The following is a 20,479-nucleotide window of genomic DNA, read 5'->3' on the forward strand; positions in this document are numbered from 1 at the left end:
GGATATTGCCAAAAGGCAAATGGAAAAATTGGTCTCAAACCTCTCAAAGCTATAGCGCCCCAGGGTCTTCATTCTCATCTGGGATGCCCTAAATGCCTGCTACCACTGAGATGATCCAGGGGTTTGGGAGAGGGAAGCTTCTGAGTTGGGATGGAGACTGAAGAGACCATACTTATGTGACCTCATCCGAAATGGGAGGAAAGAAATGACAAGAATTCGTCAATTCGTAGAACTTAAAGGGATTTCTGGAAATATTGAGTAGCAGCTTTGGACAAATAAATGGAAGTAAGTTGTACCTCACACAATCATCAGGGAACTGCCTTGGGAAACTCAATATGCCTAATAATGGTAATGTCTGAACATTATTCATCCATTCTTTATATACGTCCACTCAACATTGAGTCCCTGTTGTCCTGTCTTTATGTCTATAAGGAGGTTGAAAAAAAAATAATGTATTTAAAGTATTCAATACAGTCTTAGTACACAATAAGCGCTTAACAAATGCTGTTACTAAAACATTAATTAATTATAGTATCTGTAGTAGCCACTGTTTTTCAGCCACGTTGATTTCCACTTCGGAGACTGTCCCAAGATACTCTTTGCCGACGTTCCGCCTCCCATTGTATTCTGGGACTTGTAGTCCGGAAGTGGGTGACTTTTTTTTTTTTTTTTCCCGGCGCGCAGGCGCAGTGGCGCGGATTCCCGGAACACCCCGCAGAGGCTCCCAGGATGAGCGGGTGGCGGTGGCTGCTACCGCGGCGGCGGCGCTGACAGGACACGGGCTCTATGCCTTTCCGGCTGCTTGTCCCGCTCGGCCTCCTGTGCGCGCTGCTGCCCCTGCACCATGGTGCGCCAGGTCCAGGTGGCACCGCGCCCGACCCCGCCCACTACAGGTGAAAGGGGTCAGGCTCCTATCCCTTACAGAGTTGGGGAAGGGGAAGCGCAGACCCGGTCCCTTTCCTTTCCCAACGTTCTAGGACTCCCCCGCCCCTCCCCTCCGACACCCCGACCTGCTCAGACCCCGCCACTGGGCTCAGGTGGTGATTCCCATTTTCCGCCCTATTCTTGTCCTTTCCCCTGCCTCATTTTTCATACCCCGCACCAGGGAGCGAGTCAAGGCCATGTTCTACCACGCCTACGACAGCTACCTCGAGAATGCCTTTCCCTACGACGAGCTGCGACCTCTCACCTGTGACGGGCACGACACCTGGGGCAGGTAGTGCGAGTGGAGGAGCAAGGGGGCGGCTGGGGTCTGGCAGTACGGTTCCTAGGCGGGCGGGTCACCTGGGGCCGGTGGCTTCACGGTCTCCTCGCCAATTCCAGAAAAGCTAGCGAGGGTGAGGCTACGTTCCCTCCAATCCACCAGGATCCACCCAGCCTCCTGGAAAGTTGGATCCCACTGTGGAAAAAGCCTGGGTTAGCCTGGTGGACTGGACCTTTGAGCTCCAACCATGACAGTACCAGGCACCAGCCTGGGGACTTGGACAAACCTCTGGAGTCCTAGGCTGTCGAGGAAGGTTTCCAAGAAATCAAAAGACCCAACCCCTTCATTTTGTAATTGGTTAAACTGGCCCAGGAGGGGATGTAACTCTTCAGAGCATTTGTTAGTGTAACTGAAACACACTTCCCCCATTACCCTCACATTACTGACTGCTTCTTGAGATTTCAGCTCAAAATGGCACCTAAATATTAGCTCCCTTAACTACCCACCCCCTACAGGTCACTCTCACAAATCACCCCTTTTATTTTATTTTATTTTATTTTATTTTTTTATTTATTAGCACTTCTCACTCTCTGATGCTATCATTTTCACTTGCTACTAGTTTGTTTTTCTTACTTCCACTAGAATAAAAACTTATGAGGTGGAATTCTCTGTCTTGTTCCTTGCTGAGTGAAAGATCATTGCGTTTAGCTGAGGCTGACATTGATTAAACACTGTGCTAAGCATTTTACTTGTGTCTTCTCATTTAATTCTCTCAACACCCCTAGGGGTTAAGTGTTGTTTTGTACATTTTACAAATGAGTATGCTAAGGATTGGAGAAGTTAAGTAATCAACAAAATGTGTGTTAGTTTTCTTTCCTTTTTTTTTTCTTTTTAGTTGGAAAATATATATAAGCAAAAGGCAAATTCAAACAGTAAAAAATCATATACAATAAAGTAAGTCTCTTACATACCCTAGAACTCCAACCACTATTAACTTTCTTGTGTATCCTCCCCAAAATATTTTTGGTTTCTACCATCATATGTGTATGTGTATCTTTTTAAATTAACTCTTTAAAGTCGTAACTTACATGTAATAAAATGTGCCCATTTGAAGCATCTAGTAACCACTATCACAGTCAAGATAGAGAACATTTCTGTCTTCCTAAAAGTTCTCTGTGCTGCTTTGTAGTTCATTCCTCCGCCACCACTGGCCCAAACAACTGCTAATCTGCTTTTTGTCTATATATCTCTTTTTGAAAATGCAGATAGAAACATACCTCACTGCCTATTCTATCCTTCGTCTTTTTTCATTTAACAATATAATTTGAATATTTTAATATTAGCCCATAGAACAATAGATAACAATTTTTTGTTACAACTTCATAGTTTTGCTCTGTTTAAATGTACTACAATTTAATCACTCTTCAACTGGTATATGTTTGTGTTATTTCTAGCTTTTTGCTTTTCTAAACAGTACAGCCATGAGCATTCTCAAGCATACAGCTCTGTGCACATTGAGATAAATTCCTAGATGTGGAAAAGCCTGTGCTCTTAGCCACAATCTTATACTGCCTCCCCATGGCAGAGAAGAACGCCAGTGAATATAGGTGATATGTTTAACCACAGTTGAGCTACATCAGCCCATCCTCCCAAGTGCATTAAATGGGTCAGAGCTTCTTGGTAATTTTCACTAGGGTTTCTCTGTTGTGACTGGAAACTGGGACGGGAAGAGTCATCACTGTGCCTCACTTACTAGTTTTGGGGGTATCTGATCTGGGGCAACCTTCATAGCTTGTGTTTGATTTTCTTACTAAGCAGCTGGAATTTCTGTCCTTTTACAGTTTTTCTCTGACGCTAATTGATGCCCTGGACACCTTGCTGGTAAGTGTCTTGATTGTTCCTTTACCTCACCATGGTTGTGCAACCAATATCCTTCCTCTTTTGGCAGCTTGACTGTGGGCGAAAAACAAGTTCTTCACTTGGGCCTTTTATTTTCATCTCCGTATTCCAAAGCTTCAGATTCTGGTCGCCCAGCTAGATAGAGGGAAATGATGAATTCCAAATGTATTCAGGGTCATTTATTTAGCAGATGTTTACAGAACACCTGTCATGAACACAGAACTGTGATAGGCCTGTATAACTCTCTGGGGTATACAGAGACTTTGAGACCCTCCTTGTTTTCAGAGGCTTACATTCTAAACATAAATGTGGTGGGGTTTTTTTTTTTTAAGTTTATTTATTTTAGAGAGAGTGAGTGAGTGAGTGTGTGCATGCATGCTCAGGGGAGGGGCTGAGGGAGAGAGAGAATCCTAAGCAGGCACCACACTGTCAGCGCGGAGCCCACTGCAGGGCTTGATTTCACGAACTCTGAGATCATGACCTGAGCTGAGATCAAGATCCAGGTGCTTAACTGACTGAGCCACCCAGGTGCCCCTTCAGAGGCTTACATTCTAATTGGACATGTTCAGTGATAAAAATAGCAGTAACTAGTTAGTGTGTTATGTGTAGGGCTTGTGCTAAGCACTTTGTGTGTATTATCTTGTTTAACCCTTCTAACAACCCCATAAGGTACATCCTTTACTCCTTCTTCGAGTCAGGAAATCTATTGCTTAGAAAGGTTAAATGGCAGGGGCGCCTGGGTATCTTTGTCGGTTAAGAGTCTGACTCTTGGTTTCGGCTCAGGTCATGATCTCGGTTTCGTGGGTTTGAGCCCCACATTGGACTCAGCACTGACATTGCAGAGCCTGCTTGGGATTCTCTGTCTTCCTCTTTCTCTGCTCTTTCCCCACGCATGCTGTCTCTGCCTCTCTCAAAATAAATTTTGAGGGGCGCCTGGGTGGCGCAGTCGGTTAAGCGTCCGACTTCAGCCAGGTCACGATCTCGCGGTCCGTGAGTTCGAGCCCCGCGTCCGGCTCTGGGCTGATGGCTCGGAGCCTGGAGCCTGTTTCCGATTCTGTGTCTCCCTCTCTCTCTGCCCCTCCCCCGTTCATGCTCTGTCTCTCTCTGTCCCAAAATAAATAAAAAACGTTGAAAAAAAAAAATAAATTTTGAGAAGAGGTAAAATGGCTTGGCCAGGGTCCACAGCTATGAAGTGGCAGAGCTAGGACTTGAGTTTAATTCTGTAGGACTCCAAGTCTTAATCATCCTCCTTAAAAAGGCCACAAGAGAGGATTTAACAACTTTATCCATATTTCACTATTTCTGGTCTGTCACCCCTTCTCCTTTTTATATATTAATAGTATTTACATGATTATGATCACCTTGAAGATATAATTTTTCTTTTTTTATTTTTTCTTAAGTTAATTTATTTTGAGAGAGAGAGAGAGTGAGAGTAGGGGAGGGGCAGAGAGAGAAGGGAGAGAGAATGACACTTAAGTTGGGATCTGAAAGAGAAGCAAGTGTCAACTAGGGAAGTGAGGGAGGACAGAGTGTTCCAGGCAGAGGGAACAGCCTGTACAGCCTGTACAAGGGCCTTATGGCAGGAGAGAGTGTGGCAAAGGCAGTGAATTGAAGCGGGGCCATTATGTCTGGGAGGTGGAGAAGGAAATTCAGGAAGAAAAGTGGAGCCGGGGGTCTGGTTGGGGACCAGATGATGGATGCCCTTGTTCACTGTGTTAAGGATTTTGATTTCTAATTTAACAGCAATGGAAAGCCACTGAAATATTTGAAGTAGAGGGCAGGAAATGCTCAGATTTCTGTTTTGAGAAGATTACTAACTGCACTGTGGAAAAAGATTCATGTAATCATTCAGTAAACATTGAGTAATTGCTTCATGGGCTGCGCTTGGCACCCTGGGGGAATGCAGGAAAGAATGAGGCTCCTTCCCAGGCAAGATTCTCTTCATGTGGAAAGAAATAGGTGCCCTAAGAGTTGTGTGGATAAAGTTACTGGAGTCTTTTAACGGGCGAAGAGGGTTCCTTTTAGCTGGAGGGATCAAAGGCTTCCTAGAGACATGACATTTAGACAGTCAAAGGTAGATTGGATTTGGAAATGGGCAGACATAGGATGGAGGGATTTCTGGTAAAGGAAAGAGCATGTCTGAAGGCAAGAAAGTGGAAAATAGTGGTTATAGTTTTCCTGAAGTAGATGAAGATAGGTTAGATGAAGATGAACGGCGAGAGACATGGTCAGAAAGGTAGTTTGAGTCCAAACATCGAGGGCCTTGAATGCTGAGACAGGATTGTTTTGGTTCCTTGTTCAAACCAATATAGACAAAGAAGGGAATTTACTGAGTCAGATAACTAAAAAGTCCAGGTAAAGGCTGGCCTCAGAATCAGTTGGATCCAGGCATATGAACAAGTCTTCATGAATCTTTCCGTCTCCTATCTCTGCCTTCTTTGTTAGCTGTGTTCTCAGGCGCTCCTTATGCTGGCAGAGTAGCCATCAGTAGTTCCAAACTTACTTCCCACTCAGTCAGGAACCTGTGTGTGGGGGAGGAATCAGCCCTTTTGAATTAATTCCCGAAGTTGAGTCTCATTGATCTGGCTTGGGTTACACACTCATTCCTGAACCAGTCACTGGCCAAGGGATACAGTCCGGTGGTCCAGATCAAGTACCCATTCTTGCTACTGAAGGACTGGAGTCAGCCTCTCCCAAACTGCAAGAGTGACTGTGGAAAAAGAGTGATATCTCAAGTTGAGGCACTACTATCAGAATAAAAGATATCAGATTTGCATTTGGCTGATGGTTTAAATGAAAAGGGTTTAATTTTCTCGAGTGAAAGAAAGTCTGGAGGTAATTTCTAGCATTGGGTTGGCTGTTCAGTGATGCCGTCAGAGACCCAAGCTCTTTGTATCTTTCCATTCTACTATCATTAGGGTATTGGCTTTCATTCTGATGCTTAGTACCTCATGGTCTAAAATGGCTGCCACAGCTCTAGAAGTAAAGTCTGCTTTCAAGGCAGAAAGAAGAGTAAACAACATGCCAGCGGTATCTGTCCCTTTTTATTAGGGAAACAGAATCTTTCCCCAGAAGTGCCCCCAGTAGACTTCTCAAGGCTTAGCATTGGCTGGGTAACACATTCACCTCTAGCAGCAAAGAAGGCTGAGAAAGCAAGTATCTGGATTTTCAGCCACCACATTGGGAACCTACCAGGGTAAAGGAGATTGGGAATCTGTGTTGGGCCAACCAACCTGCAGTGTTTTCCACAAGGATGAATGTGACCAGAGAAGTTTAAAAACAACAGATATCTGCTGCAAATGTCAAAACTATGCAGTCTACAGTCTCTCTTGTTTCCACTAAATGGGTACATAAGGACTCTTGAATTGGTAACTAAGAATTGACTTAACCAGTCTCTTGGTATTGGGTCTCCGTGGTTTCTAGATCTCACTGTTTCGTTCTCCTGTCACCAGTACTAGAACAGAAACTATAGATCTTAGTTGAATAAGTGATGGCCACACCAGCATAGGATCCCAGACTCTCGATCTTCAGTGCCTTCAAGCCTCAGAGAGCCTCACTATCAAGACCTTCTTCTCTTCCAGATTTTGGGGAATGTCTCAGAATTCCAAAGAGTGGTTGAAGTGCTCCAGGACAACGTAGACTTTGATATTGATGTGAATGCCTCCGTGTTTGAAACCAACATCCGAGGTGAGGGCTGCCTGCTGGGGTTTTGGAAGAAAAGAGTGTGGAGTTTTTGCCTCTGTGTAAACCAAGAGGTGGTAAATAGAACCTTAAGGGTCAACCCTGCCAGGGCACTTGGCCAAAACCCGTGACTGAAGAGAGATCTTTTTTCCTCCTAGAGGGTGGGGTGTGGAGGTCTCAGGATCCCCCATCAGCTTCAGACATGAGCAGGGGACAGAGAAGAGACTGGAAAGAGATGTGCCAGAATTACTCACATATTTAACATGTATTTGGTGCTAGGCATACAGCCATGAACAAGAAAGATGTAATCCTCGCCTTCTTGGAACTTATTGCCTAAGAAGCGCTACCCAATAGAACTTTCTGTGATGACGGAAATATTTTATGTCTGTGTTGTCCAGTGTTGTAGCCAGTAGCTGCACCTGGCTAGTGAACATTTGAAATGTGTCTACTGAAACTGAGGAACTGAATATTTAATTTCATTTAATTTTAACAAATTTAAATTTAAATAGTGACGTGGTTCACGGTTCATGATTATATTATGTAGTGCAAGTCTAGGGCATTAGTTTCCAAAACTTGCTGCCCATCAGAACTATTTGGGACCTTTTAAAAAGTTGAATTGTGGGGCACCTGGGTGGCTCAGTTGGTTGAGCATCTGACTTTGGCTTAGGTCATGATCTCACAGCTTGTGAGTTCGAGCCCCACGTCGGGCTCTGTGCTGACAGCTCAGAGTCTGGAGCCTGTTTCTGCTTCTGTGTCTCCCTCTCTCTCTGCCCTTAACCCACTTGCATTCTATCTCTGTCTCTCTCAAAAATAAATAAAATTTAAAATAAATAAATAAATAAATAAATAAATAAATAAATAAATAAATAAAAGTTGAATTGTCTAGGTTTCAGTCTAAACCTAATGAATTTGGATTTCTGGGTTGGGTCCTAGAATCAATATTTTTAGCAGGTTTCCAGTGATTCTCATAAAGCTACTACAACCCTTATTTGTAGTGAACTCCTAGACCACCAGTGGCTTAACAAACTGTCACTTCTGGAGGCTGTTATTTTTTGCTCCCTCATTTTGCTCATCTTTATTTTGTACGTATTTTGCAATGAAACTTGTATTACAGACATGTGATAACAGTTTTTTAAAAAATTAAAGAACAGGGGCACCTGGGTGGCGCAGTCGGTTAAGCATCCGACTTCAGCCAGGTCACAATCTCGCGGTCCGTGAGTTCGAGCCCCGCGTCGGGCTCTGGGCTGATGGCTCAGAGCCTGGAGCCTGTTTCCGATTCTGTGTCTCCCTCTCTCTCTGCCCCTCCCCCGTTCATGCTCTGTCTCTCTCTGTCCCAAAAATAAATAAACGCTGAAAAAAAAAATTAAAAAAAAAAAATTAAAGAACAAAGACAGCATGATATAAAATCCTGGTTTAGGGATCAGATGGGAGTTTGCGGCCATGCTCACTGCCGGCCTCAAATTTTCTTCAGAGCCCAATTTATCTTCTGTAAGCTAAGATTGCCTTATACCTTTGTTATACCTTATACCTTTGTTGCTGATATGAATATTTCTTTATTGCTGATATGAATATACCAGCATATGTACATATATACATATATATATGCTGGTATATTCATATCATATGTATATAATTATATATATTTATATAATTATACCAGCTTTCTTTTGGTTGGCATTTGACTGGTATCTTTTTCTACTCTTTTACTTTCAATCTTTCTGTATTTTTATGATCAGATATATCTTTTATAAATTATATATTATATTTTGTTTGTTTACCCATTCTGACGATCTTTTAACTCAAGCATTTAATCCATTTACATTTACTATAATAACTTAGGTATTTGCATTCATTTCTGTGGTTTTATTTTGTGCTATTTGTCCCATCTTCTCTGTGTTCTTTTCATCCTCTTTTGTGTGTGTGTGTGTGTGTGTGTGTGTGTGTGCCTTCTTTAGGTTGACTTTTCTCCCCCTTATCCATTTTCCTCTTGTTAATGACTATGCTCAGTATCTGACTTTTTAAATAGTTTCCTGGAAAACTTAACAAACATTACGAATTTAACAAACATTACAGAATTAATGAAAATCTTTATTTTCCTGAATAGTACAAAACCTGGCTCTGAGAATATCCTGACCCACATGCTATAGATTATGTATTTTAGTTTTTTGTCTTAAGCCCTCCATACATTATTGCTGTTCTATACATTTGACGTTTTAGATTTATTTCTATATTTACTTGTAAATTTCTATATTTATTTCTTTGGCCATCTTTCCTACCTGTGTCTCAGACTTTACATCTGTGATCCCTTTCCTTCTATCTGAAGTACTTCCTTTAGAATGTCCTCTAGTGCACGTGTGTTCTTGGAAGATTTTCTCAGCTTTTGTTTGTATAAAATGTCTTTTTTTTTTTTAAGCTTATTTACTTATTTTGAGAGGGGGCCGTGGGGAAGAGAGGTACAGAGAGGGAGGGAGAGAGAATCGCAAGCAGGCTCTGAGCTGATGTGAGGTTCCATCTCACAAACCATGAGATCATGACCTGAACCTACATCAAGAATTGGACACTTAACCGACTGAGCCACCCAGGAGCCCCTATATAAAATGTCTTTATCTCACTGCCTTTGTTTGGTCTTTGAGGGATAACGTTGCAGGACATATGGTTCTAACTTGATAGTATTTTCTCTTAGCACACTGAAGAAATCTTTCCATTGTCTTCTCATTTCATTGTCATTATTAAGAAGTAATCTGTCAATCTAATTGTTACATTGCAGATGATTGGTTTTATTTATGCTGGCTGTTCCTTCATTTTAAAAACTTTTATTATGGAAGTTTTAAAAAAATATATAAAAGTAGAGAAAATATATATAATTAACTGGGTTACCCACCACTTAGCCTTAACAATCATTATTACACAGACTCTGCTTTTGAAATCTTTTTTTTCTTTGGTGTTCTGCAGTTTTACTGTGATGTGCATAAATGTGGATTTCTTTTTATTATCTTGCTTGGGATTCCTGCATCTAAGAATTTGTGTCATTCGTTTTCAAAAGTTCGTAACTATTTTCTCTTCAGGTATTGCCTCTCCCCATTTCCTCCCTCTTCTCTTTTTAGAACTCCAGCCAGATATTTGTTATACCTTCTTACTATATCCTCCAAATCTCTTTGGTATGTTTTAAAAATAAATTTGTTTCTCTGTGTTGCATTCTGGGTAATTTTTTGAAATCTGTTTTCAAGTCCACTAATTCTCTCTTCAGATATATTTTATTTGCTAATAAACCTATCTATGTAGAAATGCCCTACTGGCTCAGAAGAGTGTGTGACTCTTGATCTCGGGGTCATGAGTTTGAGCTCCATGTTGGGTGTAGACATTACTTTAAAAAAAAAGTAAACTTGGGGTGCCTGAGTGGCTTAGTCGGTTAAATGTCCAACTTCGGCTCAGGTCATGGTCTTACTGTCCGTGAGTTTGAGCCCTGCATCGGGCTTTGTGCTGACAGCTCAGAGCCTGGAGCCTGCTTCGGATTCTGTGTCTCCCTCTATCTCTGCCCCTCCTGCTCACACTCTGTCTCTCTCTCTCAAAAATAAAAAAAAAAATTAAAATTTTTTTTAAAAAATGAGTAAACTTAAAAAGAAAAACATGCCTATGTAATTAAAAAAAATTTTTTTTTAACATTTATTCATTTTTTGAGAGAGTGAGACACAGAGTATGACCTGAGCCAAAGTCAGATGCTTAACTGACTGAGCCACCCAGGCAGCCCTAGGCTTGGTCATTTTTATAATTTCTTGCTACTTACTCATCTATTCCAAGCCTTTCTTTTATTTCTTTAAACATTTCTACATAATTATTTTGTATTCTGTGTCTGATAGTTCCAGTATTTGATGTGTTGGTAAGTCTTGTTCTACTGTCATTTTTGCTGGCTCGTACTCCTAATGCTTTGTTTCTTCGTATGTCTTGTGATTTATTTAGATTTTAATGTGCACTCATTCCCTAGACTTTATCCCTGGGCTTCTTTGAGGCCTAGATTGAAGGTGAATTCTTTCAGCTAGAGTTTTTGTTTACTTCTTCCATGTGGCTGGAGGCATTGTCTACCAAAAACTGACTTATGCTAAAGGTTTGAGTTTTCCTGGACTACTTAGTTGGTATGAATTCAGGTTGTAAACCTTAGTACCATCCTGTAGTTACTAATTCTTAGTGGAGATTTGTTTGTTTGTTTTTCTTCCCTTTATTTGGCATCAAGATTTGAGGCCTGCAGTTTTCCTTAACTGTATACTAGGGGAGGTGGGTAGGGTTTATTCTGATCCATCCTTACACAGAGTATATAATTCTTTCAGATCCCAACTTTATGGAGGTTATCTTTTATCAGACTCTCCACTTTGGTAGGTCCTGCCTTTGTCTCTTGTTCCCCCTCTGCCAAGAGGAGGGGAAAGCTGAAGCTCAAGGTCACAAGATTTTTTTTGCAATGAGAGGGCCATTCAGGATATCTATTTAGCCATATTTCCAGATACAGAACATTTATGGCTTTTTACAAGTCCTAAGTATTGTGTAATAAATTCAAATAGGTTAATTAATACAATGAAGGTAATAACTACTCTGCCCCTCACCCCGGGTCTTAGGGGGATTGGGAGACAGAGTGACTGAGTGGAATGAGCACAGGCTTTGTAGTCAGACAGACCTGGCCCTACCACTTACTAGATGGATGACCCAGGGCAAGTCACTTTACCTCTCTGAACCTCAGTATCTTCATTTGAAGAGACAGTAGTACCTAGTGCTTGGTATACAGTAGGGACTTTAAAAAAAAGTGATAGCCATTGTTTTTGTGACCCACCAAGAAGAGAATTTGTGAACTTAACACTGCACCAATATGTGGGATTAAGGGATTCTTTCACTAGGTGGCTCTAGCCCCTTCCCAGCAAGCCGCTCAACAGAGTATGTAGGTTTAATTGACACAAGAGAAAAACTGGTCCTTGGGACTCTGACACTTGTGTTTTGTGCCATCTGTAGTGGTAGGAGGGCTTCTGTCTGCTCACCTGCTATCAAAGAAGGCTGGAGTGGAAGTAGAGGCCGGATGGCCCTGCTCTGGACCTCTCCTGAGGATGGCTGAGGAGGCAGCCCGAAAACTCCTCCCAGGTAAGACCCACACTGACATGCGGGAGAAATGCAGTCCACTGGATCCTGCTTCTCTTGCTGGAGACAAGAGTGGCAATGCCGAGCTATTTTCTTCTGTTCCTCATCCAAACAGTTAGTATTTCTACCTCTGGCCACCCACCATGGAAGTCAGGAGAGTCCTGGGCATTTTGAGGGCTTGTCAGACCATGGCCCAGGATGGATGAGCTGACCTCATTACTGTTTGCAGGAGAGGGCTGAAGGCCGGCCTGGTGGGTGGAAGATTCTTGTTCCTATTTGAGTGAGCCCTTTTGCCCCCGCTCAGGCCCACACACTGCTGGAATAAAAGGGTTCCAGAGAAAAGCCTTGAGCTGCACATTAGGAGCCCCCAGTTCTGAACTAGCCAATGTCTTGACCAAGCCATTCTTCTCTCCTTGGCTCAGTTTTCCCATCTCTGAAAAGGGATTCATAATTCCTGCTTGCATGCCACATTGGCTTTTTGGGAGGCAGAAAATGAGGTCAGAAAGGAGAAAGTGCCTGGAGAACCTCAAACGCCACTGAAATGGGAGGGACACGTTTTGGAGCTAAGCTGTGTCCAGGGCAGCAGGTCAAGCCTCAGTGTGTTTGTCTGGTGGGGCAGCAGCTGGGCTCGATAGCATCAGCTGGACACTGTGTTCTCTTCAGGGCGTGGTGGAGACTCTGGGGCTGTTCACACCCAAACACATCACTCTGTGCTTTCACCAGCCTCTGGGCCATCACTGTTCTCCCTTTCTGGAGACGAGTGGAGGACAGTGAGTGAGCTGGGTTCAGATCCACTCACGGCTCACGGCTCATGGCCTGAGTGTCTCCTTCCAAACATCATATCCTGTGTGAGTCATCCATAGAGCACACTGCTTAGTTGCTCCTTTTTTTTTTTTTTTTTTTTTGAATCATTAAAAAACATTTTGTATTGAGAAATGTACATACTGGAAAGTACATATTGGAGCAAGCCCCAGGGTATCTGCCATTCAGGTAAAGAAATAGGATTTTGTCACTCCCCCTCCTTTTTTTTTTTTTTTTAACTTTTTTTTCCCTGTTTGTTTATTTTTGAGAGAGACAGAGACAGAGCATGAGTGGGGGAGGGGCAGAGAGAGAGGGAGACACAGAATCTGAAGCAGGCTCCAGACTCTGAGCTGTCAGCACAGAGCCTGACGTGGGGCTCAAACCCACAAACCGTGAGATTATGACCTGAGCTGAAGTCGGATGTTTAACCGACTGGGCCACCCAGGCGCCCCTGTCACTCCCCCTTTTTTTAACACTGCCTGACTTTTCTGAAATATTCTTTGAGCCCTTCTTGGTTGTGACTTGCATTCTCCTTCCTTGCCATTGGTGCCTGCCACTCAGCAAATTTATCACTTACGAGAGTAGCCAGACCTTACAGTTCTTGGAAGTTTTGATAACTTTGTTCACAGTTTGGTGACGCACAGGCTGCTCTGGGGTTATTTGACCTTTTGGTCTAGAGAGGAAATCTCTGTCTTTGGCTGTTTGTCCAGTTCCTTGCCTTGAATCAGAAGGCACCAGGGTGGGATGGGCAGAGCATAAAGGAGTGGGCGCATGGCAGGCATTCCCATTCCAGCTCTGTTTGACTCTTTCTGTATGACCTTTGAGTCACTTCTTACAGGCATGACTTTTCCTACCTGTAAACTGAGGATTGGACCACATCAGTAGTTTAGTGATTTATATTCTTAAAAAAAATAATAATAATAATTTACCCCCTAAACTATTTGTTTGTTTATTTTTTAATGTTTATTTTTGAGAGAGAGAGACAGCATGAGCAGGGGTGGGGCAGAGAGAGAGGGAGACACAGAATCAGAAGCAGGCTCCAGGCTCCGAGCTGTCAGCATAGAGCCTGATGCAGGGCTCGAACTCACGAACCGTGAGATCATGACCTGAGCTGATGTCAGACGCTCAATCAACTGAGCCACCCAGGTGCCCCTCCTCCTAAACTATTTAGAGCAGGGACCCCGAACTGGCTCTTCTGGGGCTGTTTAGGGTCTGCAGATAGGTTTCATTTGGTTATAATTGCACTTGGAAAAGTATATGAGGGGAAATTGGATCAAAGTGGTCAAAAGATACATTCCAGTAATAAGTAAGTACCGGGGCTGTAACATGCAACATGATGACTATAGCTAACAGTGCCATGTGATATATTTGAAAGTTGCGAGGAGAGTAAATCCTAAAAGTTCTCATTGCAAGGAAAAAACTGAAGTTTTTCTTTTTGTATCTATACGAGGTAATGGATATTAACTCACTATGTTCATCATCTCGCAATATAGGTTAAGTCAGGTCTTTATGCCATACCCCTTAAACTCACACTGTGCTATATGACAATCATATCTCAATAAAACTCAAAAAAAAAAAAACCAAAACAGAAAAGTGTACGAATGGATTCTAATGGAACATGCTCTTCAGTGTGCCACAGCCCTGTCACTTCCTGTGGCTTCAACCCCACCTGCTTCACACTGAGTTACCTGGCTGGCCTCTGAGAGCATGGTGTGAATTAAATAAAAGTAGAGCTACTCTAGCTAAAGTGAACGTGCGTGGGTGTGGCAGCCGGGAGCATAGCCCACTGCTTTTCTCCTCATCATAGGCTAGAGGGTCATGTCGAGCAGTGCTTGATAACACCTGGGTTAGGTAGCCACTAAGGACCCTCCAGTCATGACCTGTATCCTTCTCTGGCTCAGTCTCTAGCAGATCATCCAGGAGATAAAGAGGGAAGTGCTGGCTCAGGCCTCAGGCTTGGGTCTGTGTTGAACCATCCCTGTGTCCCTGCTCCTGTCTGGGATCATAATTTTGTGATTGTTCAGCATTTCAGACCCCCACTGGCATGCCGTATGGAACGGTGAACCTGCTTCATGGCGTGAACCCGGGAGAAACCCCTGTCACCTGTACAGCAGGGATCGGGACCTTCATTGTAGAATTTGCCACCCTGAGCAGCCTCACTGGTGACCCCGTGTTCGAAGATGTGGCCAGAGTGGCCCTCATGCGCCTCTGGGAGAGCCGGTCAGATATTGGGCTGGTAGGTCGGCTGCCACCCTTTCCATCTGAGTCAAGTCGGCCACCTGAGCCCCTGCTTGTAAGATTTGGGGCTCTGAGCAACAAGTTGCAGCCCAGCCAAGAGACACTTAGGGTGACCTCAGCAGTGGTCTAGGACTTAGCATCAGGACACTGAAAGTTAACCAAGCCTCTAATTCAAGTTTCGGACAGGGGAAGAGAGCATGAGAGAGAGCACATCCTCTGGCAGGGAAAGGGAGCTGTGTTGTAGAGGTTAGGTTCCATGAACTTCTCTGACTTCTAGGAAGCAGGTTGTAGGCTTCATGCCCCTGACTCACATGGCAACCTTAGATCGCCAGCCCATCTGACCCTCATTTTCATGGTCTATTTGTTTTTGTTAAACTGTGTTTCTTAGAACACCAGTGCCGAGACATGTTGAATGGTGGGCCATTGTATGAAAAGGTAATTCCTGGTCAGTTAAGTCTGAGGAATACTAAATATACAGTTGACCCTTGAGAAACACGTTTGTGAACTGCATGGGCCCACTCACACACAGATTTTTTACAGTACAATTCTATAAACATATTCTCTCTTCTATATGATTTTTTTCAAAACATTTTCTTTTTTCTAGCTTACTTTATTGTAAGAATACGGTATATAATATATATAACATACAAAATATGTGTTAGTTGACTTTTATATTATCAGTAAAGTTTCCACTCGAGCAGGCCATTAGTAGTTAAATTTTTAGACTGTCCAAAGTTATACGCACATTTTCAACTGTGTGGGGCTCAGCACTCCCGACACTTGCATTGTTAAAGGGTCAACTGTTGCATCCTTTTTTTGGAGAATCATAACGAACACAAACAGGTGAAAGGTTATTGTGAAATCCTACAGTAAGTAAAATCTATTTAACTTTGCTTAACTCAACGTTTTCTAAGCTTATTTGAACCCAGAGCTTCCCTTTCTTCTCTAATACCTATTAACCTATGGAAATTGAACATGCTTTGGGCCAGATGATCTCTAAAGTTGGTTTCAGCTCTTAAATCAGATAATCCAGTGAAACTAACAGTAATGGAGCCAAAGCTGTCCAGGAAATAGCACTAGATTTAGTCAGAATTGGTTTTGACCCCAGGCCTTGCTACATCGAAACTATGTGACCCTGGACAAGTCACTCAACCTCTCTGATCGTCAGTTTACTTTAGCAGTAATGTTGATGTATTAATACTTCCTCCGGTGAGTCATTATGACTTGCAAAGACTGAGTTGTCTGAAAGTATTCAGATAGAGACATGGTTTGTGCAAGTCTGGTTCTAAGCTTGAAAGTGAAACTTATATGGGGAATTCTTGAAAATCCCTTAAGAAGATGCCACTCTGGAGACCTACGGTAACTCCTTTAGTAAGTCCAACACAAGCAGGTTTTTCTTCAGCACTGGAACCATAGTGGACCCCATATCCTCTCAACCCCTACCATTTCTCTGTGCACACTAGCCTGTCTTCTGACAGTGTCTCTTTCCCTATGGGCCTTCTCTGGCCTGGAGCCTGCTCTGCATGCCTTTAGCTGGAAGTTCCAAGATGTAATGCTACCTGGAGCAGTTCTCAATCAGTGACTGATACTGATAAGAGTTTGTGGTCTTCCAACCCCACACCCCAATAGCCTGCATGTCTCCCGAGAGCACTGGGGTGCCTGCCTTGCATCTGACTGGCCAGTCAGGGGTATGGAGAGATCCTTGTTTGGTCTTGAGCCCTCTTTTGGGACTAAGTTTCTCTCTCTGTCTCTGTCTCTGTCTCTCTCTCAGGTTGGCAACCATATTGATGTGCTCACTGGAAAGTGGGTGGCCCAGGACTCGGGCATTGGGGCTGGCGTGGATTCCTACTTTGAGTACCTGGTGAAAGGAGCCATCCTACTTCAGGATAAGAAGCTCATGGCCATGTTCCTAGGTAAAAAGGGCGGGGTAAGGAGGCCTTTGCCATGATTTTTCCCATTGTCATGTGTATAAACTTTCAGTTGCTCCCAAGTGCCTACAGAACCAGTTCTGAGTATATGAGTCTGCGTTCAGAGCCACCATGGACTTCTTTTTTTTTTTTTAATTTTTTTTTAATGTTTATTCATTTTTTGAGAGACAGAGACAGATCATGAGGCGGGGAGGGGTGGAGAGAGAGGGAGACACAGAATCCGAAGCAGGCTCCAGGCTCGAAACCAACAGCACAGAGCCCGACGCGGGGCTTGAACCCACAAACTGTGAGATCATGACCTGAGCCGAAGTCGGATGCTTAACCGACTGAGCCACCCGGGCGCCCCTACCACCATGGACTTGTACTGCCTACTTGAGGCCCACTATACCTCTTCAGGCCTTCCTGCAAGAGCCAAGTGAACTATGCTGCATTCTCCATGTGTGACCCTGGATTTCTTATTTCCAGGCCATTGCACATGTGTTTCCTTTGTCAAGAATACCTTTTTCCTGTCTTGATGTGTCCAAATGTTATTCACCCTTCAAGGCCCAGCTGAAATGTCACCTTGCCCACAAAGTAGCTTGATCCTCCTTCAGAATGTAGGACCTTCAGCACCTTTTGCGCAGTCAGCTGTCATCCACAGTTATAGCTCTTCCTACCGAGCACAGTGTCTATGCCTTATTCATCTTTCTGCTTCCCACAATGCTTTGGACGAGGTAGGTAGTTGATTCATGCCCATCAAATAAAAGCATTTTACCCTCTAGGCCCTTGGACACTAATAATAATGATATTGAGGAATTGTTGGGCACCTACCTAATAATAATTATTACAGCAACCACTCATTTATTCAGCAGATATTTATTGAATACCATTATGTGAAGTGCTGTGCCAAGCACCAAACATGGACTTTTTAATTTAATTCTTACAACACTATTTGAGATTGTCTCATTTATTTGCATGTGTATTTGGTACTTTGTTAAGATAATAATTTATTGTGCATATTTATTATGCAGTATCCTAGTGCTGGGGATTCTACAATAAACAAAACGAAGTCCTGGCCTTCATGGATTTACATTCTAAGGGAAGGTAAAAGTTCAAGTTCCCACTAGAATGTAAATGCCCTGAGGGCTGGATTTTGTCTTGTTTGCCACCCGTAGGTGCCTGTACCTAGTAGATGTGCAGTGAGTATTGTTGAGTGAATGGGATTGAGCAATCCTGTGAGGTGTGTATCATTACTCTCCCCACCTTAGAGATAATGAGACTGAGACGTTAGAAGGAAGACTTTGCCCAAGGTCACAGCTAGCAAGTGGTAAAGCTGGAGCTGGAATTTGAGTCTGGACGTTTGGCTCCAGAACCCATGCTCCTTCCTCTGTGCCTTCTTGCATCCTAGGGTGCTTTGAAGCTACACCAAAATATGGTCTTGCAAAAAGTGTAAGGCCGTGCTTCTGTTGTCAAGACCTGCCTTTCATCTCCCTCACCACCGACGTGTCTTCTTGCATCTCCTTTGCAGAATACAACAAAGCCATTCGGAATTACACCCGCTTCGATGACTGGTACCTGTGGGTGCAGATGTACAAGGGGACTGTGTCCATGCCGGTCTTCCAGTCCCTAGAGGCCTACTGGCCTGGTCTTCAGGTAGGAATGATCAGAGAGGTGGCCATTTTTCTCTGGAACTGGCAAAGCAAGCTCATTCTGAGGTATAAGTCAAATAAGGTACTTCAGTTGCTGGAGTATTTGTTTTCTAAGGGTGGGGTGGAGAGACAAGAGAGACTTAGAGTGAATGAGACAAACTTCAGATTCTGCCAAGCTGAATTTTCCAAGGGGAGTGTTAAGGTATCGGGTACTGAGCTTCCAATTTGCTGTGAAATGTTATACTACTTAAAGTGGAGAGTGTCTTTCCAGGCTGTGTGGTAATAGCCATTGGCAACAACTGTTTCTCCACTGGACATTTCTGTCACATCTCCTCATTCTTGACAGCAGGCCTGAGAAAGGGTGTGAAAGCAGCTGGGGCTGCTGTGCGTGCCATCGTTATTGTTTTCCATTACATGATCTGATGGAGTTGCAGTGGGAAAGGCAGGATCTTGGAGTCCATTTAACCAGCATAACATATGCATGTTTACGTCCACCTTTTTTCTTTACACAGATAGAAATATGCCATGTACCTTTTCACTGAATATGCCTTAGAGATCATTCCTTGTTGATACATCTAGATTACTTTTACTTTTTTAACAAATGCATATATTGTATTAAATTGATACAATTCATTTAACTAGTGCAATTCATTTAACTAGTCCCCCATTATGCACTTTTAGCCAACCTTCTTATTTTACAGGTTTACTTTTATTTTTTTAATGTTTATTTTTATTTTTGAGAGAGAGAGAGAGAGAGAGAGAGAGAGAGAGAATGGGGTAGGGGCAGAGAGAGAGAGGGAGACACAGAATCTGAAGTAGGCTCCAGGCTCTGAGCTGATAGTGTAGAGCGGGATGCGGGCCTCGAACTCACAAACCGTGGGATCATGACCCGAGCCAAAGTTGGATGCTTAACCAACTGAGCCACCCAGGTGCCCCTAATCTTACGAGTTTGAATAGTCACATACCATTCCTTTTTCTCTTTGAACTCCTATTTTCATTCTTCTCCCACAACAGAATTTTATCCTAGTTGTTACATTTTTATGCTGGATAAATTTTATTTATACCCTATTATATGTCTCTGTAATAAAATTTCTGTATACATAGAGATTTAAAAGACTTTTAAATTTCCTGTGTGACCATAGGCTCTGAGTATTAAATTTGTTTTCTTCTTGACTTAGTTATCATTAGTACATAAATGATTAAAGCCACATTAAGAGCTTACGGTTTTTGATAAATAATTGTAAAACATAAAGACAATTTAATCAGAAATACATTTCTTAATGAGAGTTTGGGGCCTTTTTATTTTTTATTTATTTATTTATTTATTTATTTTATTTATTTATTTTTTTCAACGTTTATTTATTTTTGGGACAGAGAGAGACAGAGCATGAACGGGGGAGGGGCAGAGAGAGAGGGAGACACAGAATCGGAAACAGGCTCCAGGCTCTGAGCCATCAGCCCAGAGCCTGACGCGGGGCTCGAACTCACAGACCGCGAGATCGTGACCTGGCTGAAGTCGGACGCTTAACCGACTGCGCCACCCAGGCGCCCCTTATTTTTTATTTTTAAATAAAAAAATTTTTAAAAAATTTTTATTTTAGAAAGACAGCATGAGTGAAGGAGAAGAGTCAGAGAGAGAGAGAGAGAGAGAGAGAGAATCTTAAGCAGGTTTCATGCTCAGCGTGGAGCCCAACATGGGGCTCCATCCCTTGACCCTGGGATGATGACCTGAGTCAGTCACCCAACTGACTGAGCCACCCAGGCGCCCCATGAGGGTTTTTTTATTTTAAGTAGTTTGTGTATTTGTGTGTGAATAATACATATTGCTGAAGTGGGACATGGTTGTGTATCAAAAGTTTCATTCATTCCTATTTTCATTTTTGTAGATGTAAGTGCTGAGGAGCCTATACACATAAATAATTAGATGGAAATGGAAGGAGTTTGATTACTGCATTATCATTCAGTTCTTTGTAGTCATTGAGTAA

General features: G+C 42.9%; 1 protein-coding gene across 1 annotated transcript in view; it reads left to right on the top strand.

Moving 5' to 3' along the window:
- Positions 1-703: 703 nt before the first annotated feature.
- EDEM2 (ER degradation enhancing alpha-mannosidase like protein 2) overlaps positions 704-20,479 on the top strand; it is a 31,475-nt gene continuing 11,699 nt past the window's right edge. The window contains 8 exon segments of the mRNA XM_030309719.1: positions 704-893; positions 1,106-1,216; positions 3,046-3,085; positions 6,685-6,790; positions 11,777-11,902; positions 14,725-14,936; positions 16,710-16,851; positions 18,374-18,498. Coding sequence (XP_030165579.1) covers positions 787-893; positions 1,106-1,216; positions 3,046-3,085; positions 6,685-6,790; positions 11,777-11,902; positions 14,725-14,936; positions 16,710-16,851; positions 18,374-18,498 — 969 coding nt within the window. The 5' untranslated portion in view covers positions 704-786.

The sequence above is a fragment of the Lynx canadensis genome, chromosome A3, assembly GCF_007474595.2.
Source record: "Lynx canadensis isolate LIC74 chromosome A3, mLynCan4.pri.v2, whole genome shotgun sequence".
NCBI classification, from domain to species: Eukaryota; Metazoa; Chordata; class Mammalia; order Carnivora; family Felidae; genus Lynx; species Lynx canadensis.